This window comes from Aethalodelphis obliquidens, unplaced genomic scaffold (genome assembly GCF_003676395.1).
Source record: "Aethalodelphis obliquidens isolate GAN/ISIS:26980383/991018 unplaced genomic scaffold, ASM367639v1 scaffold69, whole genome shotgun sequence".
In the NCBI taxonomy this organism is placed as follows: Eukaryota; Metazoa; Chordata; class Mammalia; order Artiodactyla; family Delphinidae; genus Aethalodelphis; species Aethalodelphis obliquidens.
This window is the reverse complement of record NW_020838013.1, coordinates 9,868,255-9,887,472: the sequence shown is the minus strand read 5'-3', so window position 1 is coordinate 9,887,472 and position 19,218 is coordinate 9,868,255. Positions and strand designations below refer to the sequence as shown.

General features: G+C 66.2%; 2 protein-coding genes across 8 annotated transcripts; one reads left to right on the top strand and one right to left on the bottom strand.

The window, feature by feature from the left end:
• The first annotated feature begins 620 nt into the window (after positions 1-620).
• Positions 621-9,504, top strand: PKP3 (plakophilin 3). Of its 4 annotated transcripts, none has more exons than XM_027090092.1 (14): positions 621-1,109; positions 2,359-2,584; positions 4,760-4,836; positions 4,942-5,573; positions 5,662-5,785; positions 6,196-6,400; positions 6,690-6,864; positions 7,282-7,399; positions 7,474-7,644; positions 7,727-7,912; positions 8,208-8,361; positions 8,574-8,766; positions 8,863-8,950; positions 9,122-9,504. In XM_027090092.1, the coding sequence occupies exons 1-14, from the start codon at positions 1,029-1,031 to the stop codon at positions 9,155-9,157; spliced, it is 2,466 nt and encodes an 821-aa protein (XP_026945893.1). In that variant the 5' UTR covers positions 621-1,028; the 3' UTR covers positions 9,158-9,504. The 4 variants fall into 4 exon arrangements, with proteins under 4 accessions (XP_026945893.1, XP_026945894.1, XP_026945891.1 ...); XM_027090093.1 differs by having other exon boundaries at positions 626-1,109; positions 2,389-2,584; XM_027090090.1 differs by having other exon boundaries at positions 626-1,109; positions 9,105-9,504.
• An 871-nt stretch (positions 9,505-10,375) lies between these two features.
• On the bottom strand, positions 10,376-19,057 carry SIGIRR (single Ig and TIR domain containing). 4 transcript variants are annotated; one of them, XM_027090097.1, is made up of 10 exons: positions 18,772-19,057; positions 14,493-14,655; positions 13,421-13,619; positions 12,778-12,911; positions 12,538-12,678; positions 11,997-12,140; positions 11,605-11,707; positions 11,390-11,540; positions 11,013-11,202; positions 10,376-10,713 (listed from the first exon to the last, which is right to left on the bottom strand). In XM_027090097.1, the coding sequence occupies exons 2-10, from the start codon at positions 14,497-14,499 to the stop codon at positions 10,550-10,552; spliced, it is 1,233 nt and encodes a 410-aa protein (XP_026945898.1). In that variant the 5' UTR covers positions 14,500-14,655; positions 18,772-19,057; the 3' UTR covers positions 10,376-10,549. The 4 variants fall into 4 exon arrangements, with proteins under 4 accessions (XP_026945898.1, XP_026945896.1, XP_026945897.1 ...); XM_027090095.1 differs by lacking the exon at positions 18,772-19,057 and adding an exon at positions 16,310-17,645 and having other exon boundaries at positions 14,493-15,741; XM_027090096.1 differs by lacking the exon at positions 18,772-19,057 and adding an exon at positions 16,310-17,645.
• Positions 19,058-19,218: the final 161 nt, after the last annotated feature.

The following is a 19,218-nucleotide window of genomic DNA, read 5'->3' as shown; positions in this document are numbered from 1 at the left end:
TGCCTGGGGTCCCCCGCCTCCAGTAAATACCCCAGCCCGACCTCTAAGCTGTCGGGGTTGTAAATGCTAACCTGCCCCTCTTGGGCCCCCGTAGCCCTTCCTTCCCAGGCCCCAGGGCAGAGTCCAGGCTCCCCCATCCCCCCACCTCCCAAGTAAGAGCATCACTCACCCTTGCAGGCCCTCAGATCCCGGGATCTCAAACCCGAAAGTGCACCAACGCAGACTCCCAGGACCTACCGCCTGTTCTCTAAGCTCCCTGGGTGAATCTTCCCCCATCTGCCACAGAGTCCCCTCCCCCAGGAAGTTCACCCTCAAGCCGGCACAAAATCCTTCTCGTGCTCTCTCCCTACACACCGGTTCCAGGAAGAGGGGGCTCTCAGGGAGGACGGAGCAGAAGGCTGGTCGCAGGGGTTGGACTGGGCTCTGAGCTTCACATGGACACAGGTTCCAAGCCACAGCCAGTCCCTCAGGCCCTGCAGTGGTTAGAGAAGTCTCGCCCGGGATCCCCAGGATTTCCCTGGGCACTGAGCCACAAAGGCAGGAGATCCGAGGTGGGGAGGTGGAGGGGTCCACAGGTCCTCAGGCAGGCTCTGCACGGCCTGGGTGCCCCCGCAGCCCTCCCTGCCGAGAGGAGGGGGAAGCCCCGCAGGCTGTGGAAAACCGGACCTAGGGGGTATCTGCCTGGCGCCTCCTCTCCATCGCGCGGCTCCGACCCCACCAAAGCCCCTTCCATCCCTCTGCGGCCCTGTCCCACCACCCAGGGCCTCTGGACCCCACCTGCAGTCTGCCCCTCGAGGCCCGCTGCCCTGCCAGGTGGGCCCAGGCGGACTCGAGTGAAGGGCGGGCCTCCAGGCACACTCAGCGCTGTACAAACTTGTATCCCGGGATTTCTCCACACAAAACACATTTCCCAGGGAAGCAACCGGTCTGATGAGCTCGCTGGGCGTGCGGGCGTTCCCACTCCGCCCTCCCGGTGCCCCGGCAGTCCTGTCCCACACTGAGGCCCTGACGGCAGTGCTGGGCCCAGGATGCAGCCCAGGATTCCTCAGCCGGCAGCAGAGGCCTCTGGGATGAGCCCGGGGGCTGGCAGTATCTGGACCACCAGAAGGGTAGGTCGCCCACTGTGCACATCCCCTGAGCCGGGAGGCTCCACCCCAGGGTTCACCTTGTCCTTTCCGGGGACCCTCCCCTCCCTCTCTCACCCCCAACGTTGACCTCTGACTCCCACCCCCAGTCCCCTCCCCAGCACTGACCTCACCCCTAGGGCTGCCTTCTGACCTCGACCCCGCCTCACCCCCAGGCCACTGCCCCCAGCCACCATTCCCACCTGGGGCTCACGTCCCCTGCCTTCAGGGGGCCAGGGCCCAGGGTCAGGGCCTCCCATGGGAGGGAAGGCCTGTGAGGGTGGCCCCAGGACGACTTTCCCAGGGGAACCCAGGAGGTACATGAGGCCACTCAGCCCACACCCCTCCAGCCCTCCTGGGCTCAGCCCCCACTCAGTCCGCCAGGGGCCTGTCCTGGATCCAAGCCAGGCCTACCCGGGACGCCTTGGAACGCGCTGGTCCAGCTGGCGGTGGCGCTCCAGGGAGACCTTCTTGGGGCGAGCGCTGCTAAGCCTGGCCCTTCCCCTCCCACCTCCGACTGCTGGGCCTCCCCTCCCCACACAACTGCGACCCTGCTCGCCTGGACTCCTGGGCTCTCCCTGGAGCACGCCAGATCCTGAGCCCCCAGCCAGGGCAGGAGGGCCCCTCTGAGTCAACCCCCTGGGGCAGCCCCGCCTGTGCCTGCTGAGCTGAGCCTTGACTCATGGCTTGGGAGAGGCCTCCCACCTCCACAGGGGGCGGGAGCCCAGGAGGGCTAGCCAGCCCCTTGGAGGGCTCTGCAGAGGCCGGGGTGGGGGTGGGGGTGCTGGGAGCACTTCCGGAGTCTGCAGGATGGAGGTCTGGAGGGTCATGAGCCTGGGGTGGGCCCGTCTCGCCTCTTGCTTCTGGGGTCTCTTGGGCACCAAGGACCAGGACGAGGGCCCCATAGAGCCCCTTTCCACCCTGAAGCTCCACTCCAAGCCTTCTATCCTCAACGCTGTCCCTTAGCACTTGACGCCTGCTAGGCCTCACTCCAACCATGGCTGCAGTGCCTGGTCACGCAGGGCCTGTTCTTCCGCCCAAATTCCACCTTAAGCGGGGCCCCTCCCTCCCACCTGGTCCAGGTGTCCCCGCCCCTAGCTGAGCTCAGGGCTGGGCGGGGTCAGTCTCCGGGCCAGCCCTGGGCAAAGCCAGCGGGGAGGGGACTTCGGGGACAGGGCCGCGCGGGAAGAGACAGCGGAGACAAATCCCGGCCCCCGTGCCTGCCGCCATGCAGGACGGTAACTTCCTACTGTCGGCCCTGCAGCCCGAGATGGGTGTGTGCTCCCTGGCGCTGCCCTCGGACCTACAGTTGGACCGCCGGGGCACCGAAGGGCCAGAGACCGAGAGGCTGCGTGCAGCTCGTGTCCAGGAGCAGGTCCGCGCTCGCCTCCTGCAGCTGGGGCAGCAGCCTTGGCAGAACGGGCCGGCCCAGCCCGACGGCGCGGCCAGGGCGGCCACAGGTAGGCAGACGCTGGCCGGGTGCCCACGATGGGTGGCGGGTGGAGGTGGCCCCAGCAGGCATGGTGGTGCGAGGGCCAGAGGCCGCGGTGGGGCCACTTCGGACTCAGCTCCCTGACTCACCCAGGCCCGCCTTGAGTCACCGCCCTACCCCTGCAGGCGTGGGAGAAGCCAGAGGTGAGGCCTCCACCTCCTGGCAGGGACCCCGGGGTCCTCCCTGCAAGTCGGGTTGGGCCTCACCTGCCCACCGGGCCCTGAGCCTCCCACCCCCCCAGGGGGGGCACGGGAGAAGCGGCATGTGGCCAGCCAGGTCTGTCTCTGTCGGCAAACCCGGAACACGCACGCGTCCGGTCCCACACCCCACGGGCTCACACACGGTCTCAGAGACACGCAGACACACACGTCACTCCCCTGGAGACACAAACGCAGAGACACAGACGCCCAGACTGTAGCGTCCACCCCCCATGCCCCACAGGAATAAGCAGACAGAAAGGTGAGGGGCGGGGTCTGGGACTCCTGGAGGAGAGCCACGGCCTGTCTGGGCCAGGGTCTCCCTGCGGAATTGCGGGGGGGAGGCCCTGCTGGGGTGACCCGGATACTCTCCATGAGAGCAGCGGGTGGGGGAATGCCCCTCAGGGCCAGGCAGCTCCCTGTGTAGGAACCCCGGTTCGTGCATGGGGCACGTGCACGGGTGTACGTGAGTGTGTATGTGTGTGTGCATGAGTGTGTGCAGCGAGTTCAGGGCACTTCTAGAAATGCCACTTCCTCCCTTGCCAGCTGCAGCCGCAGGGACCAAGGTCAGACAGTAAGAGGAGCCTCCAGGATGTCCGGGGCCAAGACCCCGCTCCACGGTGGCTCGCGTGATCTCCAGAGGGCCCTTCCCAGTGCTGGCCACCAGCTGCTGGTCGGGGGATAAGCGGCTCAGCCAGCACAGGGGCCGCCAGGGCTGGCTGGATTCCTGCGTCCTCCCCTCCCTGGGCCTCAGCCTTGCTGGTGGCCAATTTGGGTGCCCAGGGGTCATGGGGTAGAGGAGGGAGCGGGGAGGGGTTAATTAGGGGAAAGAGGATTAGAATTTGGGGGAGGGGGCCGTGCCCCCTCAAGGCCGGGCCTCACTAGCGTCAAAGGGTTAATAGCCCCTGCCCAGAAGCCTCATTAACCAGGGCCTGTCTGGGGAGCGTGCTGGGTGGGGGAGTCCCCCCAGACCTAACTGAGGCAGAGGTTGTGGGAGGGTCCAAGGCCCCTCCTTCCCTTCACCCTCACCCTGAATCCCTTCAGCCTAGTCACTCTACCCTGGCCTTCGGGGGATGGGACTCTTCCCCCTCCAGGTGTGACCACAGCAGGGGCTCTAGCAGAGGCTGACCACTCCAGGAATACCCCCCCAACCCAAAGACCCCGCCCCTGGCATTGCCCAGGTGATGCGCCCCCCAGTCCGTTCCCACTGCTCTGCCTTGGTTTGACCTTTGCCCCACTCTTCCCCGGGTGTTCTCAGCTCTTCCTATACACCCGACCAACCACACCGCGCCACCTGTCATCCACATATTCATTCCGTTGTCCCTTCAGCATCCATCCTCCCGGCTTAGATACCCCTTCACACACCAGTCACACACCAGTCAGTCTGCTCATCCAACCCATCCTTCCGATGGTCCAACCCGCCCTCCCCCCATCGCTCCACCCTCCACCTTCCATCCACCTGCCCGTCTGTCCACTCGCCATGCAGGTGGGCTGGCACCGGTGCCCCCGGCTTGTGTGTGGCTAGGGGTGGGTGTGGCTCGGCCAGGTGGGTCAGGGCACTGCGCCTCAGGGCACTGGTCCAGGGAGACTGTGTCCGCGGCGAGTGACCAACAGCACAGGATGGGCTCCCGGGAGGTCAGTGTGGCTTCCTGGGGGCAGTGGCCAGGCGTTGTGCCCTGGCAGGGATCGGGGAGCTGAGGAAGGAGGCCCTGGCACACTAGGTAGCCGGGAGGTCAGCAGGGTGAGCACATCCGTCCCCCGCTGAGGGGCACAGCTGGAAGGGACGGGGGCTGTGGGAGGGATGACAAGGTGACGGCAGGGACCGGAAGCCAAGGTACCTGCGCCAGAGTCCACTGGCCTCCCCACCAGGGCTCAGGGCAGGAGGGGAGGCAGGAGGCCAGTGCCTTGCCATTGGCCCAGCCAGGCTGCGCTGTCCCTGTCCGCAGGTGCGTGCCGGGCTCAGTACCACACCTTGCAGGCCGGTTTCAGCTCCCGCTCCCAGGGCCGGAGCGGGGACACCTCGGTGAGTGACAGCCCGGAGCCCCGTGAGGGAGGTTCTGGGGGCTCTGGGGGCTCCAGCGTCAGGAAGCCCAGCGGCCCTCACTGCCCTCCCCTCCCTGCCCCACAGACCTTCCGGCCCATCGCCAGGCCTGCCTGCAGCCCTGTCTCCTGGTCTTCCCGCTCGGTCGTGGACCTGAGCTCCGGCCGAAGGCTGAGCTCAGCCCAGAGCAGGGGCAGCGCCCTTGGTGCCGCAGGGTATGGGGGTGCCCGGCCCGCCGCGCCCCCGCCCACCCGGCCCACGTCCTTCCACGAGCGTGGCGGGGTGGGGAGCTGGGCGGATCACGACACCTTGTCCCTGCACTCGCTCAGCCTGGGGGCCGGGGGCCCGGATGACCGCTACGGAGTGGTGGAGGAGTGGCTGGAGCCGGCGGCCGCCTCCCCCTACAGGGCCTCTGCCTCTGAGCGCCGGGCCAGCTCCAGCTCTGGCCGGGCTGGGGGCCTGGGCTGGCTGGAGGCTGCCGAGGGGCCGCCCAGCCGGACCATCCGTGCCCCTGCCGTGCGGACCCTGCAGCGGTTCCAGAGCGGCCACCGCAGCCGTGTGGCAGCTGGGGGAGTGCCAGGGGGCGTCCTGGAGCCCGTGACCCGGGCGCCATCTGTGCGCAGCCTCAGCCTCAGCCTGGGCAACTCGGGCCACCTGCCGGACACGCGTGGGCTGGACAGCTACGGTGGCCACCGCACTTTGCAGAGGCTCAGCAGCGGGTGAGCTGGGCCTGGCTCGGGGAGGGGGCTTCTGCCCTAACCCTGGCCTGTCCCCAGGCTCAGCCTGACCTGCCTCTTTTCTCCGCAGCTTTGATGACATTGACCTGCCCTCGGCAGTCAAGTACCTCATGGCCTCAGATCCCAACCTGCAGGTGCTGGGAGCAGCCTACATTCAGCACAAGTGCTACAGTGACACAGCAGCCAAGAAGCAGGTGACCACCCCTGCTTACCACCCTCACGGGCCCCCCTTCACTCACTGTCCTCTGTCTGGTCCCTGACCACCCCTCACTGATCCCCAAGCTGCCTGGGCAGACCCCATCTGCCCAGGGCCTCCTCAGCAGAGGAGGAGCAGGAGGGACTGACTTGCACAAATCTGAATACACCTGCACGCTTCTGCACACACCTGCGTACATCTCCATACACCTGTACGTGTATGCACACGTTTCCATATACCTGCACATACCTGCACACACTTGCACACATCTGCATGTTTCTGCACACCTCCGCATACATCTCCATACACCTGCATATGTACTCACACATCCATATACACTTGCATACGTTTGCACATACCTATGCAGCGTGTGCACAAGCGCTAACACCCGTGTGGCTATGCCCACAGGCCCGCAGCCTGCAAGCTGTGGCTAGGCTGGTGAAGCTCTTCAACCACGCCAACCAGGAGGTGCAGCGCCACGCCACGGGCGCCATGCGCAACCTTGTCTACGACAACGCGGACAACAAGCTGGCCCTGGTGGAGGAGAACGGCATATTCGAGCTGCTGCGTTCGCTGCGTGAGCAGGACGACGAGCTGCGCAAGAATGTCACAGGTGGCCCTGCTCCCCGCCCGCCACTCTGCCACCCTTCCCTCGGTCCCCACGGCCATCCCTGTGGCATGTCTCTTTGGAGTTGGACTCCAGCCCCAGGCCCCATGTCCCCAAGCGTCCTCCTCTCTGCGCTGTTGCGGCCCCGTGACCCTACACGTCACACTCAGGCTCTCCCCAGCGATGCTCTTGGGTGAGGCTCGAAGTGCCAGGCGGGGCCCTGGGCACCATCCCCGGAAGAGGCAGAGGGGCTGGAGGGCCGTCCCTGACCACGGCCTCGCCCCACCTGCCACAGGGATCCTGTGGAACTTGTCCTCCAGTGACCACCTGAAGGACCGTCTGGCCCGAGACACGCTGGAGCAGCTCACAGACCTGGTGCTGAGCCCCTTCTCAGGGGCCAGGGGACCGCTCCTCACCCAGCAGAACGCCTCGGAAGCGGAGATCTTCTACAACGCCACGGGCTTTCTCAGGTGCGACGGGCAGCAGGCAGGGGAGGCCCAGAGAAGGGGCGTTAGGATCTGACATCTGAATGACAAGGCGGGGCCACCGGGGGTGGGGGTCTGGGAGAAGTGGACAGAGAGGCAGAGGCGCTGACACGGGAGTGGAACGGGCCGCCAGGTGTGGCCCCCGGCCAGACGTCAACAGACTGGGGGCTGCAGGCTCAAATTTCTTTAAATCAGGGATTTGATCTGATATTTATAACCTCCCCGGAGCCCCGGACACTTTGAGAAGTGGATGGGGGATGGGCATGCGGAGGTGCCGAGGGGCAGAGCCCAGCTCAGGGGAGGAGGGGATTGGTGCTCAGGATCTCAGCATTGGGTGGGTCCCTGAGGGGTGGGCTCTGCCTGTGGTCCCAGTGGGGGTCTCTGATCTGCCTCCATCCAAAGGAACCTCAGCTCGGCCTCCCAGGCCACTCGCCAGAAGATGCGTGAGTGCCACGGGCTCGTGGACTCCCTGGTCACCTATATCAACCACGCCCTGGACGTGGGCAAGTGCGAGGATAAGGTGAGGCTCAGCCAGTGCCCCGGGGCCCGAGGGGCTCCAGCCTGCTCTGACCGAGGTCCGCCCTCTGTCCACAGAGCGTGGAGAACGCCGTGTGCGTGCTCAGGAACCTGTCCTACCGCCTGTACGACGAGATGCCACCGTCGGCCCTGCAGCGGCTGGAGGGCCGAGGCCGCCGGGATACGGCAGGGGCGCTGCCAGGCGAGGCAGTGGGCTGCTTCACGCCACAGAGCCGGCGGCTCCGAGAGGTGGGTGCGGGCCTGGGCAGGGGGGCGGGCGGAAGCAGGGATCCCGGGTGACCTCGGCTGACCTCCACGCCCTCCTGCCCAGCTGCCCCTCACGGCCGACGCACTCACCTTCACCGAGGTGTCTAAGGACCCCAAGGGCCTGGAGTGGCTGTGGAGCCCCCAGGTCGTGGCGCTGTACAACCGGCTGCTGCAGCGCTGTGAGCTCAACCGGCACACGACGGAAGCGGCTGCCGGCGCGCTGCAGAACATCACCGCAGGCGACCGCAGGGTGAGGTGGCCTGGGACCACACCTGGCCACGTGCTGGGGCGCGAGGCACTGGGGACGCAAGGGGTGAACGGGGGACAGGAGCCCGCTCTCCCGGACTTTACGGTGCATCGGGGGGCCAGAACTTCAGAGCGAGAGAGGAAGGCAGGCAGGATGCGGCTGGAGGATGCCACCTCGGCCCCCGGGGTCTGCACTGAGTTTAAGGAAGGTGCCGGGAGGGTTGGTCCAGGAGGGAGCAGACCCGGGGCCTCCACGGGGCACCAGCACCCATTCTCACCAGCCCCTCTCCTGCCGGCAGTGGGCGGGCGTGCTGAGCCGGCTGGCTCTGGAGCAGGAACGCATCCTGAACCCGCTGCTGGACCGAGTTCGGACGGCTGACCACCACCAGCTGCGCTCGCTGACCGGCCTCATCCGAAACCTGTCTCGGAATGCCAGGAACAAGGATGAGCTGTGTGAGTCCAGCCGTCCCGAGGCCCGGGTTCTGCCTCCCCTGGGGGCCGGGCGCGTGCCTGGACTCTGTCTGTACTGCTGCTTCTCCGGCCGGCTTCTGGGAAGCCAGAGCTGGTGGACAGACAGGCGCCGAGGGGGCGCAGGGAATGGCAGGCGCCGAGGGGGCGGGGCAGGGGGCGGGCAATGGAGACTGACCACCCCGACCTGCTGGCAGCCACCAAGGTGGTGAGCCACCTGATAGAGAAGCTGCCCGGCAGCCCGGCTGAGAACTCTCCCCCGGCCGACGTGCTGGTGAACATCATAGCCATCCTCAACAACCTGCTGGTGGCCAGTCCCGTGGCCGCCCGAGACCTGCTCTACTTCGACGGGCTCCACAAACTGTTCTTCATCAAGAAGACGCGGGACAGGTGAGGGCCCGAGCCCCGCGCCCCCCCCCGCCCCCCAGCTCGCCCTGCCTCCTGGCCAAGCCTGTCACCCCACTGACCCCTGCCCCCTACCCCCAGCCCTGACAGTGAGAAGTCCTCCCGGGCAGCCTCCAGCCTCCTGGCCAACCTGTGGCAGTACAACAAGCTCCACCGGGACTTCCGGGCGGTATGTTCCTGTGGCCCAGGGCAGGCGGGGCTACGAGCGTGGGGCGCGGGCACGGGACGGCAGGGAAGGACACGGAAACCCACGTGGCCCAGGGCACCCATAAGACCAGGGGCCTGGGGGGGCGGGATGCAGAGCAGCAGCGCCCTGACTCCAGGCCCCTCTCCGCCGCAGAAGGGCTACCGAAAGGAAGACTTCCTGGGCCCGTAGGCGAAGCCTCCCTTGGAGAAGGAGCGTGCGATGTGACCCGCCTCCAAGGGAAGGGCTCAGCTCAGGGCTGCTCGCCAGCTGGCCTGGAGGAGAAGGTTGATGACGGCCCAGGGGCTCTCGCTGGAGCCCCATCCACGTGCAACTTGAAGGCCTGGGCCACGGGGGAGGGGACAGGGGCTTGCGGCTGGGGAATTGGCTTCTGCAGGGCAGGGGGTGGGGCAGGGCTTGAGGCTGCTCTGATGCGTGGGGTGGTGGCCAGGTCACACTGGCAGAGGTGGCTCTGGCTGTGGCCCAGCAGTGCCTCGGGACAGCCAGCAATGGGAATAAAGGTGGCCGTGAACACAGCAGCCACAGCCCCTCATGCTTCTTTGGTTGGTCAGACTTGGGGGTCGGACCCAAGGACTCAGCAATGTCTCCAAGAGCAACCATGCCTGCAACCATGCCTGCCCCTTAGGACACTCCCCCCTGGGCCCATACACAGGCCTCTCCAGGTCAGGGGACCCAGGACAGGGAGGAGGGCGTGTCCAGCAGCAGGAGAGCTGGCGGAGAGAATGGAGGAGATGGGGCAGACAGCAGAGGCAGCCTCAAGCCAAGTGAGATGCAGAAGCAGCAGAGCTGGGGACCTGGTGTGTAGAGGAACGAGCACTTCTGGGGCAGCTGTGACTCCTACTGGCCTCGGTGCTGCCCTGCCGGGCTGTGCTCACGCAGCAGATGCATCCAACACCTCTCCCTGCCCTGCCTTCCTGGGCCTGGAGGTGCCCTGATAGGTATACTCATGCTGTCTGAGGCTTGGGGTCCAGTAGGTTCTGGGACCTCTCCATCTCACCAAGCCAGGCCCGTTGGTTGTAAAGTTCCCACTGACATTTTTTACAACAACAGGCTTTTTCTGCAAAGCTCAGAACCTGAAGTCTCTAAGGGGCCTGCCCCCCAGGAACTGTCTGGATCACAGTGGGACTGGGAACAGTCACGGCCCCAAGCAGGAAGACCTGAGGAGGCCGCTGCAAGAGACACGCCTCAGCTGGCTCAGGACGGAGGAGGATGGGGAGAGGGTGGGCTTGAGGGGACACCCAGGTGCGGTGACCAGGTGGCCATGGAGCGAGAAAAGGAAGGGATCCAGGGCCCTGGAGTGCCTGAGACGGAAGTGAGGGGTGGGGTGTTCTGCTCAGAACACTGCACGCCCCCTCCTGCCCCAGGGGAGCAGAGGCCGAGACCTGGGCAGGATTCCAAAGGACTTTATTTCTGGCACGAGGAGGGTCGCTGGGCCCACTCTCCTTCCCCAAGGTCCCAAGGCTCCAGGTAGACAGGGCTCGTGGTCCTGCTGAGTGGGAAAAAAACCCACCCCAGCCCTGCCCCAGCTGTCCCTGGTGAACCTGCTGCTCCATGGGGCAGGGGCTACACGTCATCCTCCGACACCAGGCAGTAGAAGTCCGTGCGGGCACTGTAGTTTCGGGAGCCAAGGTCCGACACATCCACTTCACTGCCTTGGCCCTCTCCAAGCGAGACCCCACTTGCATGCGGTGGAGCTGCTGGCTCCCCAAAGACAGGCCCTCGTACACCTGGGGAGGGGTACCGCCAGGCCTGAGGCTGGGCCGCCCACAGCCTGCCTTCTGCCAGGGTCACTCCCTGCTGCCCCTCCTGCATGGTGGCATTTGAGATCCTGGAGGTTCCCAGTCAGGCCCCGGGCCCGACCACCTTCATGGAAAGAGGCAGTGGGAGGTGCTGGGAATTAAGCCCATCCACGGGCTGCAGGGAGCAGTCCCTGCCACCTGGACCCTTTTTGGGGCTCCACCTTATGCAGCCCCCCTCCAACTCAGGCTGAGCTTCTCAGGGTCAGGGGTGGGGCCGGTGGGCATACCCAAGTCCCCCTCAGGGTCAGGGTCCAGCTCCGGGTCCAGGGTCCGACCCTCTGGGACCCGGCCTCGCACAATCAGCATGGGGTCCTTGTCATCCTGCAGCCGGGTCTGGGGGTCTCCCTCCATCGCTCTGTACTGCACCTTCCGCGGCAATGCCAACTGTAGCTCTTTCCAAAAATCGGAGGAAGGTGTCTGGAGGCCAAGGTGGGGCAGTTAGCGAGCGTGAACAATTGGGGGGGGTGAGGGGGTGCCAACACGGAAAGACCCTGGTCTCCTTGGCCCCAAAGAGCCCACTCCTCTGGGCGGCTGACCATGGCACCTCCACCCACGGGCTCCCATCCACAAGCCCCCTCCCTCCCCGCCCCCTGCCCCTCCGCACCACGGAACCGGGCCTCCAGAGCAGCAGGGTCACCAGGTGGCGATGCTGGCGCAGCAGGCGGAGCGCAGGGTGTGCGGGGTCGCGCCGCTGGCCCTCGAAAGTGATGAAGATGGGTCTGCGCGTGAGCTCCAGCAGCCGGCACAGGCCCTCCCTGCGAGGGCGGCACAGTCAGGGGGGGCGCAGTTGGGGCCCACCCAGCCCCGCGCGGGACCCACCGGAAGCTGTGACTGCACCAGGCCCGGCCGAGGAAGGCGTCGGACAACACCACGACGAGGCGCCGGCAGCGGCTCAGGTTCACTAGGAGGTCGGCCGACGGCTCTGCGGGAACCCGGGCATCGGCGGGGGCGGTGCGGACGGGGCCCTAGAAGGGGCGGGGCCCTAGCCGGGGCCTGAGGAGGACCCGAGGGGGCGTGGCCCTAGGAAGGCGGGATCTGGGCCGGAACAGGGGCGGGGCCCAAGTAGAGATGGGGCTGGGCCCTGCACGGGGAGGAGGCGGGCTTTGAGGGGCGTGGCCCTGGAAAGGCGGTGTCTGGGCCGGAACAGGGGCGGGGCCTGCGCCCCGCATCGGGGCTGGGCCCGAGCGGAAAGGGGCAGGGCGCCGCCGTACCCGCGCGAGGCAGGAGGTCGCGGTCGTCCAGAAAGAGCTTGTAACCCCGACGCCGCTCCAGCTGCGGCTTCAGGATGAAGTTCACGAACTTCCGGTCCTCGGGGCTGTCGCTGTAGGAGACGTAGGCGTCGTAGAGCTTCCCGTCTGCGGACGGCGGCGGGTCAGCGCGGCCGCTTTCCAGGCCTAGGCTTGCCACCCTCGGGGCCCCCTAAACCTCCCCCCTTGTGCCCCAGGGTCCAGGCCAGCCCCCCAGACGCAGATCCAGCAGATCTCGGCCCCGGGCCCCGCTTAGACCCCTCCTCAGCACAGGATTCCGAGTGGAGCCCTGGAACCAGGCTACCGTGGCCCCCTTCTGCCGGCCCTGTGCCCTCCTGGGCTGCACAGAGACACCCCCCTTTCCTGGACTGGGATCTCTCCAGTGCCCTCCAGGGACGGATGCCTCCTCGCCCCCACCTCCAGAGCCAATCCCCCCCACCCAGAGCTGAGCCTAGGGAGGCCCCGTGGCTGACTCCGCCTCCCCATGCATCCGCGCCCCACGCACCGTTCATCTCCACCTCCCCATACGTGTCTTGGTACCAGAGCAGTACATTGAGTCGACACTTAGCGTATAGCAGCGCTGCCAGCAGCAGGACCAGCAGGACCAGAAGTGAGGCCAGCACCGCGGCCACGTGTCCAGCCAGGCCTGGGGACAGAGCCACTGACTGAGCCAGCCCAGCACCCTCCAAGCCTAAAGGCTCCCCAGGCCTCCCTCCTACCTTCTGCCCCACTGGACCCCACTCACCAGCTCTCCAAAGAGTGAAGGAAGAGGAGCTGATGTTCTGGACAGAGCAGGTGAAGGTCCTGAAGTCTTCAGTACTGGTCAGGTTGATCCCCAGGACACTGGACACAAGCACCTCTGACCAGTTGGCCTTGACCCTGGGGAGACCAGGCCCCACCCCCTCACCTGGGGTTCGACAGCATCACCGGATGCCCCAGAGCCCCACTTGTTTGGGACTCACCCAGAGAGGCTGCAGATTTGGGCCTCCTGGGCAGTCCTTGGGCCATAAGCTAAGAGAAATGGCCAGAACATGAAGGGGGTGTGGATCTCTTTTGGGACAGTCACCCTAATCCTGGGTCTGGGTCCTGGGGGTCCTCAGATCCTAGGCTTGGCCCGACGGTCAGTGAGTAAGTCAGGCTGTAGGACTCTGCTGGCACCCATGGCCCTGGGTGGTCTACAAGGTGAGTGTCTAGAGGGGCCATCTGTCCCTGCAGTCACTGACTCTTAGTGTGCGTCCAGAGTGGCACTCTGCCCATGGCATGTCTGGCCAGTCACTCCCCAGCCCATGTCCAGGTCATTACAGACCAGGATGTAGGTCAGAGAGGCCACTGGGGGGGTGGGGTATATCCAGCGTGGTCACCTGACCCTGGACACCCTCATCTCTTACCAGGAGTCCTCATGGAGGTCATAGTGGCTTCCATTGCCCAGCAGCAGCCCATCTCTCAGCCACTGGACCGAGGGCAAGGGGCAGTGGGGCCCAGAGACCACTGAGGCCGTGCAGTTCAGAGTGACCACACTGCCCAGGGCAGGCCACAGGACCTGGTTTCCAGATGGGGAGAGGAAGTCAGGGGCCCTGTCGCAGGCTCCTGCAGAGAGAGGACCGAGTGGGTTAGCTGTGCCCACGATGCCAGCCTCCCACTGTCCACAGATGGTCTGTGGGCCAGGAGAAAACCACGGTGGCCAGTGGCATGTGCTGCTTGGTAACTGCATCACGTCTGTCCACACGTCCCACGGGGGACAGGGCCTGGCATTTGGCACATCTAACCCCAGCAGCAGCCGGTTCGTATGTTCTGCCTGCCCCAGATGTGGCTGCCCGTCCGCAGAGAAGATGTTAGCACAGAGTCATGGCTGAGCTGGCCCAGCACCGCCCTCCAGCTCAGCAGGGCCCGCCTAGCTGCCTGTCTACCCAGGACGTGAGCCAGCACACATTTCCTGTGTGCACCTGTCGCCCACTGCTCTGATGCCCAGGCCCCGGCCCCTCTGCTGGACACCAGTGGTTTGGGGGAGTCAGGGGTTGGGCGTCAGCACCTTCCACCTGGTATGGGAGCTGGGGGTTCCAGGACCCTCTACTCCTGGCTACAGGCAAGCCTTCTCACCTCCCCAAGATCTTTTAATTGGGGTGATGAGCCGGAGCCGGTAGTCATAGAAGCCTGCCATCATCTTGGTAGTGTGGTCTCCCAGCAGCCCACCCCCCATGGCCGCCCACCGCGCCCACTCCCAGTATCCCTGGGCTTTACTGACCCCCACGAGCCTGGTCTAGAGGCCTTGGGCAGGAGACGGTGTGGGCCCATCCTAACCATGGGCTCAGGACCCCGGGCCATAGGGGAGGGGCAAACAGAGGTCTTTGTACCCCTGGCTTGAGGCCAAGCAGAGAGGCCAGGCCACACTGCAGCGTGGAGCCAGCCTGAGGGGCAGGAGGTGGGAGTGGAGCCCATGCCCATCCCTCTCTGGCCGTCTACCTGCCATGGTCTGGCTGGGGCCTCCTCAAGGCAGGCTGGACACTGGTGCCACCCACGGCTCCCCAGGGCTCCTTGGCCGAGCAGACTGATCCCTCAAGGGCTGGGCAGGATTCACTCTCTGTCCTTGTGGCCAGTCAGTCAGGGCACCAGGATGGGTCAGAGGCTGCCGCCATCCCCGGAAGCAAGTTAAACAAGAACAGGATAAGTTAACGTGTAACTCTGGCCACTGAAGCACTGCCTCTGCCCCAGCTGCCGCGTGGAGGCCCCAGAGCACCAGGCACAGCCTAGACTGCACGTCATCTGCCCCAGGGACGCGGTGACAGCCCAGGGTGGGACAGCACTCCCAGCACACCTCGTGAGCCCAGGAGTTGGCCTCGTTCCCAGGTCCCCTGGGACAGGGCTGCCACCCACAGGCAGGGGGGCTGCAGTACAGCCGCACTCAGCCTGTACCGAGGCTCCGGGGGGCTCGGGGTTCTCGAGTGCTGGGCTGCCTGACTGAGCCTCGCTCCCAGCCATGGGGTTTTGTTTTGGACGCCGTCCTGGGTGCACCACGCACGCGTGAACCCTGCACTTGAGGCTGCACTGGGCCGAGGTGTCGAGGCAGGAGGGGTGAGCGGGGGTCAGGCTGGTCTCACGGGGCAGCCCTCCTTCTGGGTCCTGTGCTGGCGCCTCCACCCATTTGTCATCTTCAGACCCAGACACTTTTGTCCACACTGTCCGTATAGTTGTCCAAGGGAAGCCCCCACCCGCCCACGGTGACCTTTCTCTCCTCCGCGGCGTCTGGGACCACTCCCGGCCAGACTGGCAGCAGCCACACGCCTCTTGACCCAAAAAGCTCTCCAGTGACCTGGGCTGAACGGCGGGGCATGAAGCCCCAGTGGCAGAGCCTTTGAGGAAGACTCCTTGGCAGCCGGGCCCTGGGCACCTCCTCCCTGGTGCCCAGGGGTATTTACTGGGCACCTAGTCCTCCCCCTGCTCCCTGCTAAGTGGACACACCAGGGCCCCGGCTCCTTCAGGCCCTCCCCCCACCCGTAGGGCCCCTGAGGCTTTGCAGGGACGAGTCTTAGCCTGCCCCCCATTCCTTCGGCACGGGTGACCCGATGTGGCCCCGTGATCAGCTGGAAGCCCCTGGTTTGGCTGGGCTGGAATTTCCTCAGAAATCGGTGGAGCGGCAGGCTCGTTCCCGGGGGGCTGGTGCGGAGGGTCCTTCCAGAAGTCCTTTGGAGTGGAGGGCAGTCCTGGCAAGGCCCTTGAAGCAGGAGGACAAGCCCACTGAGGGCTATGGGAGGCTGGGCGGCTCACGCCCCCTCCCCCAGCCCAGCGGGTCCCAGGGCAACTCCTACAGTGGCTCCTTGGCCTCTGTAACCTCAGAAGACCTCCTACCCCTGGAAAGGCAACCTCGGACCCTCCTGGAAATTCAGGCCAAACCACATGGCCAGGCGACAGGTGTCCCCCTGCACACCCTCCGCTGCAACCCTCCCCGTCCTCTGTATCGTCTCTGTGTTGTACGACCGCCCCCTGCACGCCCCACACATGCCTGCACGTGCACACTCCCCACACCTCCGACACTCTGGCAGTCCACACACCTGGCACACCCCACACCACACACACTGCACCTCACACCCACCCTCAGCCTCCCATCACCCCTCGCTCTCTCACTGGCACACACGCACCACACACACACGTGCACACGCAAGCCACGTGCTTTGCGGGCCTCCCCTCAGCCAGGCCTGATTTCGAGGAGAGGGCTCAGGCCGGAAAAGGCATCCAAGGACGAGAACACAGGCTCAGGCTGAGCAGCGAGAACACGAAGTCACCTGGTTCCAGCTCTTTCCTCCTGAGGAGGGGATGTCCGTCACTGAGGTCATTCACGTGTGCTTGGGAGCAAACTGTTTGCTCGGCTGGGCCCCCGGCCCAGTCCAAATCACCACGGCTGCCCCAGACGCATCGCCAAGCACGGCGAGGACCTGGTTTTTGTTTGTGCGTTTTAATAAGAACTTTCCCCGTAGCTTCCTGGCTTTGCAGTCACATCCTCTCCTCAACCTAAACCCCACCCAGGCACCCACCCTCCTCCCCAGCGGGCTGGCGGGCGGGCGGGCGGGCGGGCAGTTGGTGGTTCTCCCCGCCAGCCCCGCCTGCCCCACTCTTCCTGTAACTCTGAGTCAAGCAGCTCCTTCCTCTAGGGCCCGCCCCAGCCCACCCGGGCACCGGCACCGGCACCGTCCTTCCCTTCGCAAGGCCAGGCCTGGGTGAGCGGGGAGGTGGCAGAAGGGCTGGGGGCCACGGTGATATGTGGGGGTCCTGGCCAGCGGACCCCCAGTCAGGGCCGTCCTGCACACGCCTGAGGAGCTGGGCAGTATGGCCTGCTTCCCGGACACTCCCTATGGTCCCAACACCCAGGAGACGGGGCGGGGGGCGGGTGTCTCCACGTAGCTCCCCGGGCCCCAGTGAGCAGCCCCGATGTATCTCTGACCTCTGACCTGCCAGGGTGATGGGTGGGGCTCCTGTGGAAACTCTCACCAATAACGGGCCCTTGAACAGGGCTCTCTGGCCCCCTCCCTGCCCACCTCCCAGGTGTAGCCCCCAAATGGTGAGCAGTTACAAGGAGGCTGGGGTATCACATGGACCTTAAGCCCCCTCTTCTAGATAAGGGAGCGAACAGGAGGCCTCAGCGAGGCTCCCAGCTCTGAGCCCAGGTGGTGGAGAGCCGACATCTCCTGGAGTCACAACAGACCCCCCTGCACCACCATCCCGGACTGACCTGGAACTCAGCGCCCAGCACTGGTGGCTGATGGCGCTGCTCATAGCAATCGGGCAGGGTCCCCTGTGGTCCCTGTCCCTGCCCTCACCCTCCAGGGGCAGAGCATCCTCACTGCAGCGTCAGCTTTCCTACATCCTTAATCTGACCCTGTCCAAGGCACCCTGCACCCCCCGTGGCCTCCAAGACCCTTGGACGATGGTGCATCTTGGGCTCAGGGTCCAATAGAACTGGAAGAAGTCCTGACTGCACGCCTTCCCCACCGAGCCGCAGCTCCTCCAAGGAGCCCCAGTGGGCCCTGAGGCTGAGTGAACAGCGTAAGCACCTGATGGACAGGCTGGTGGCCGCCAGCAGTCAGTGACCTGCCCGGGAGAGCCCAGGCAGGAGACAAAGAGCTAGGTTCTCCCTGGTGTCCCCACCTGCTTTGCTGCCTCTCAAAGCTCCTGCCAGACTGCCTGCCTCTCGGCATGCCCACCCGCACCACCACCTCACAGCCGCGACTGGGCGCCCGTCTACCCTTTGCTAACGCCCACCCTCACCCTCCCTTGTCCCCCAGGCCCACTCCACAAAGTGAGCAGAAAACCCCACGTCGCCTCAGGCACTCTCGAGAACAGCCCTTCCGAATCCGAGCCCGCCCCCTGCACCGCCCACCGCGCTCGGCTGCACCCGCGCGGTTCCTAGGAAGCCCTAGCCCCTCCCACCCGCCGGCCTCACGCTGGCTCTCCGCCTCCCCGGAGCCTCGGCGTCGGCCTGGCCGCCTGCGCGCGCCCGCGCCTTGTCCCCAGGCGCCCAGCCGTCTGATTTGCTGCTCAGCACCCCAGTCTCTGAGCGACTCCCCCTCATCTGGGACCGGCGGCCCCTCTGCGCCTGGCGCGTCTGTCCCGAAGGAAAGAACTTGCACAAAGCGCTGTGGCCCCGCGAGCCGAGAGGCCCCCTCCTGCACCCCCGGGCCCGCCACACACCCCACACCCGCGCTCCGCCTTCCCGGAGGGGCGTTAGTACCCCCTTCCTCCGGGTGGGGTGAGCCAGGCAGGGCGCGCACATTTGGGGGGCGCGGGGACGGGCAGGTCGGGGGCGCGCACGGAAGGGCGGGGTGCGCGGACGGCTGTAGCGCCGCCCGGACACAGGTGCGCAGCGGCTCCAGCAGGTTTCTCCGTCCGCCCCCGGCGCTCTGGGAGGCCTCGGGGCTGGGCTCGGACTTTGGGGCGGAGGCGGGGTCCCTCAGCGCCTCGGCGCTCCTCTTCCCTCTCCTGGCCGAGGGCCAAGTCGGGCGGAGCGGGAAGAGCGGCCCTCGCCCCCGCAAGGCCGGAGGGGCCGGACGAGGGTGAGCTGAGGCTTCCGGGCGACGCGGGCAACGGGCTCGGCTCCGAGGCGCTTCCTGCGGAACCGCACCCGCCACGGCCCAGAGGCTCCCCGGGGCAAAAGGCGCGTCGGCCCCCCAAGCTCCAGGCCCGGTTCTGGCTCCCGGGAGCCGGCGACCTCCACTCACCTCCGCAGGTAGGAGCCGCGATCGGCACTCACCTGCTGACAAGACCCGGGGCTTGCGCGGCCGCGAGGGTGGAGCGGCTCACCTGGGCCAGGTGCGCAGCGGCGACAGCCCCAGCGACGGTGGCAGGTGCAGCCCCGCCCAGCAGCCGGGGCGAGGGCGGACCCAACTGTCCTGCTTCGAGCCTCAGGCTGGTGTTCAAGACGGTCCTGCGCTCGGCCCCCTGGAGCCGCGGCCGCCGCGCCTGGGGGCAGAGGCCAAACCGGCCCGACCAGCCCCGAGAGTCTCGGTGCCCCAGGAACTCCTCGGAAATTCCACCGTCCCCAGGAGCACCTGGTGCGGTTCTGCTCCTCCTCCCAAGCTCTTTGTCTTCCTCTAGGAAGCCTGCCTTGACTCCCGCTCCTAAACCCGAGGTGCAGGGAGGGTAAGACCTCTGTGACCTCTGTAAGGCACCCCTCACTTGGAAGCCCACGGAAAATCAG

What these genes read in the sequence shown, in the direction of transcription:
- SIGIRR (XM_027090097.1), bottom strand. An exon ending in CGACCTCCTGCCTCGCGCGG is followed by an intron (nt 11,708 to 11,996) that starts GTACGGCGGCGC and finishes GGGTTCCCGCAG; the next exon opens with AGCCGTCGGCCGACCTCCTA. An exon ending in TCTGGAGGCCCGGTTCCGTG is followed by an intron (nt 11,203 to 11,389) that starts GTGCGGAGGGGC and finishes CTTGGCCTCCAG; the next exon opens with ACACCTTCCTCCGATTTTTG.
- PKP3 (XM_027090090.1), top strand. Translation starts at nt 1,029, where the DNA reads ATGCAGCCCAGGATTCCTCAGCCGGCAGCAGAGGCCTCTGGGATGAGC. An exon ending in GTATCTGGACCACCAGAAGG is followed by an intron (nt 1,110 to 2,358) that starts GTAGGTCGCCCA and finishes GCCGCCATGCAG; the next exon opens with GACGGTAACTTCCTACTGTC. An exon ending in AGAGCCGGCGGCTCCGAGAG is followed by an intron (nt 7,645 to 7,726) that starts GTGGGTGCGGGC and finishes CCTCCTGCCCAG; the next exon opens with CTGCCCCTCACGGCCGACGC.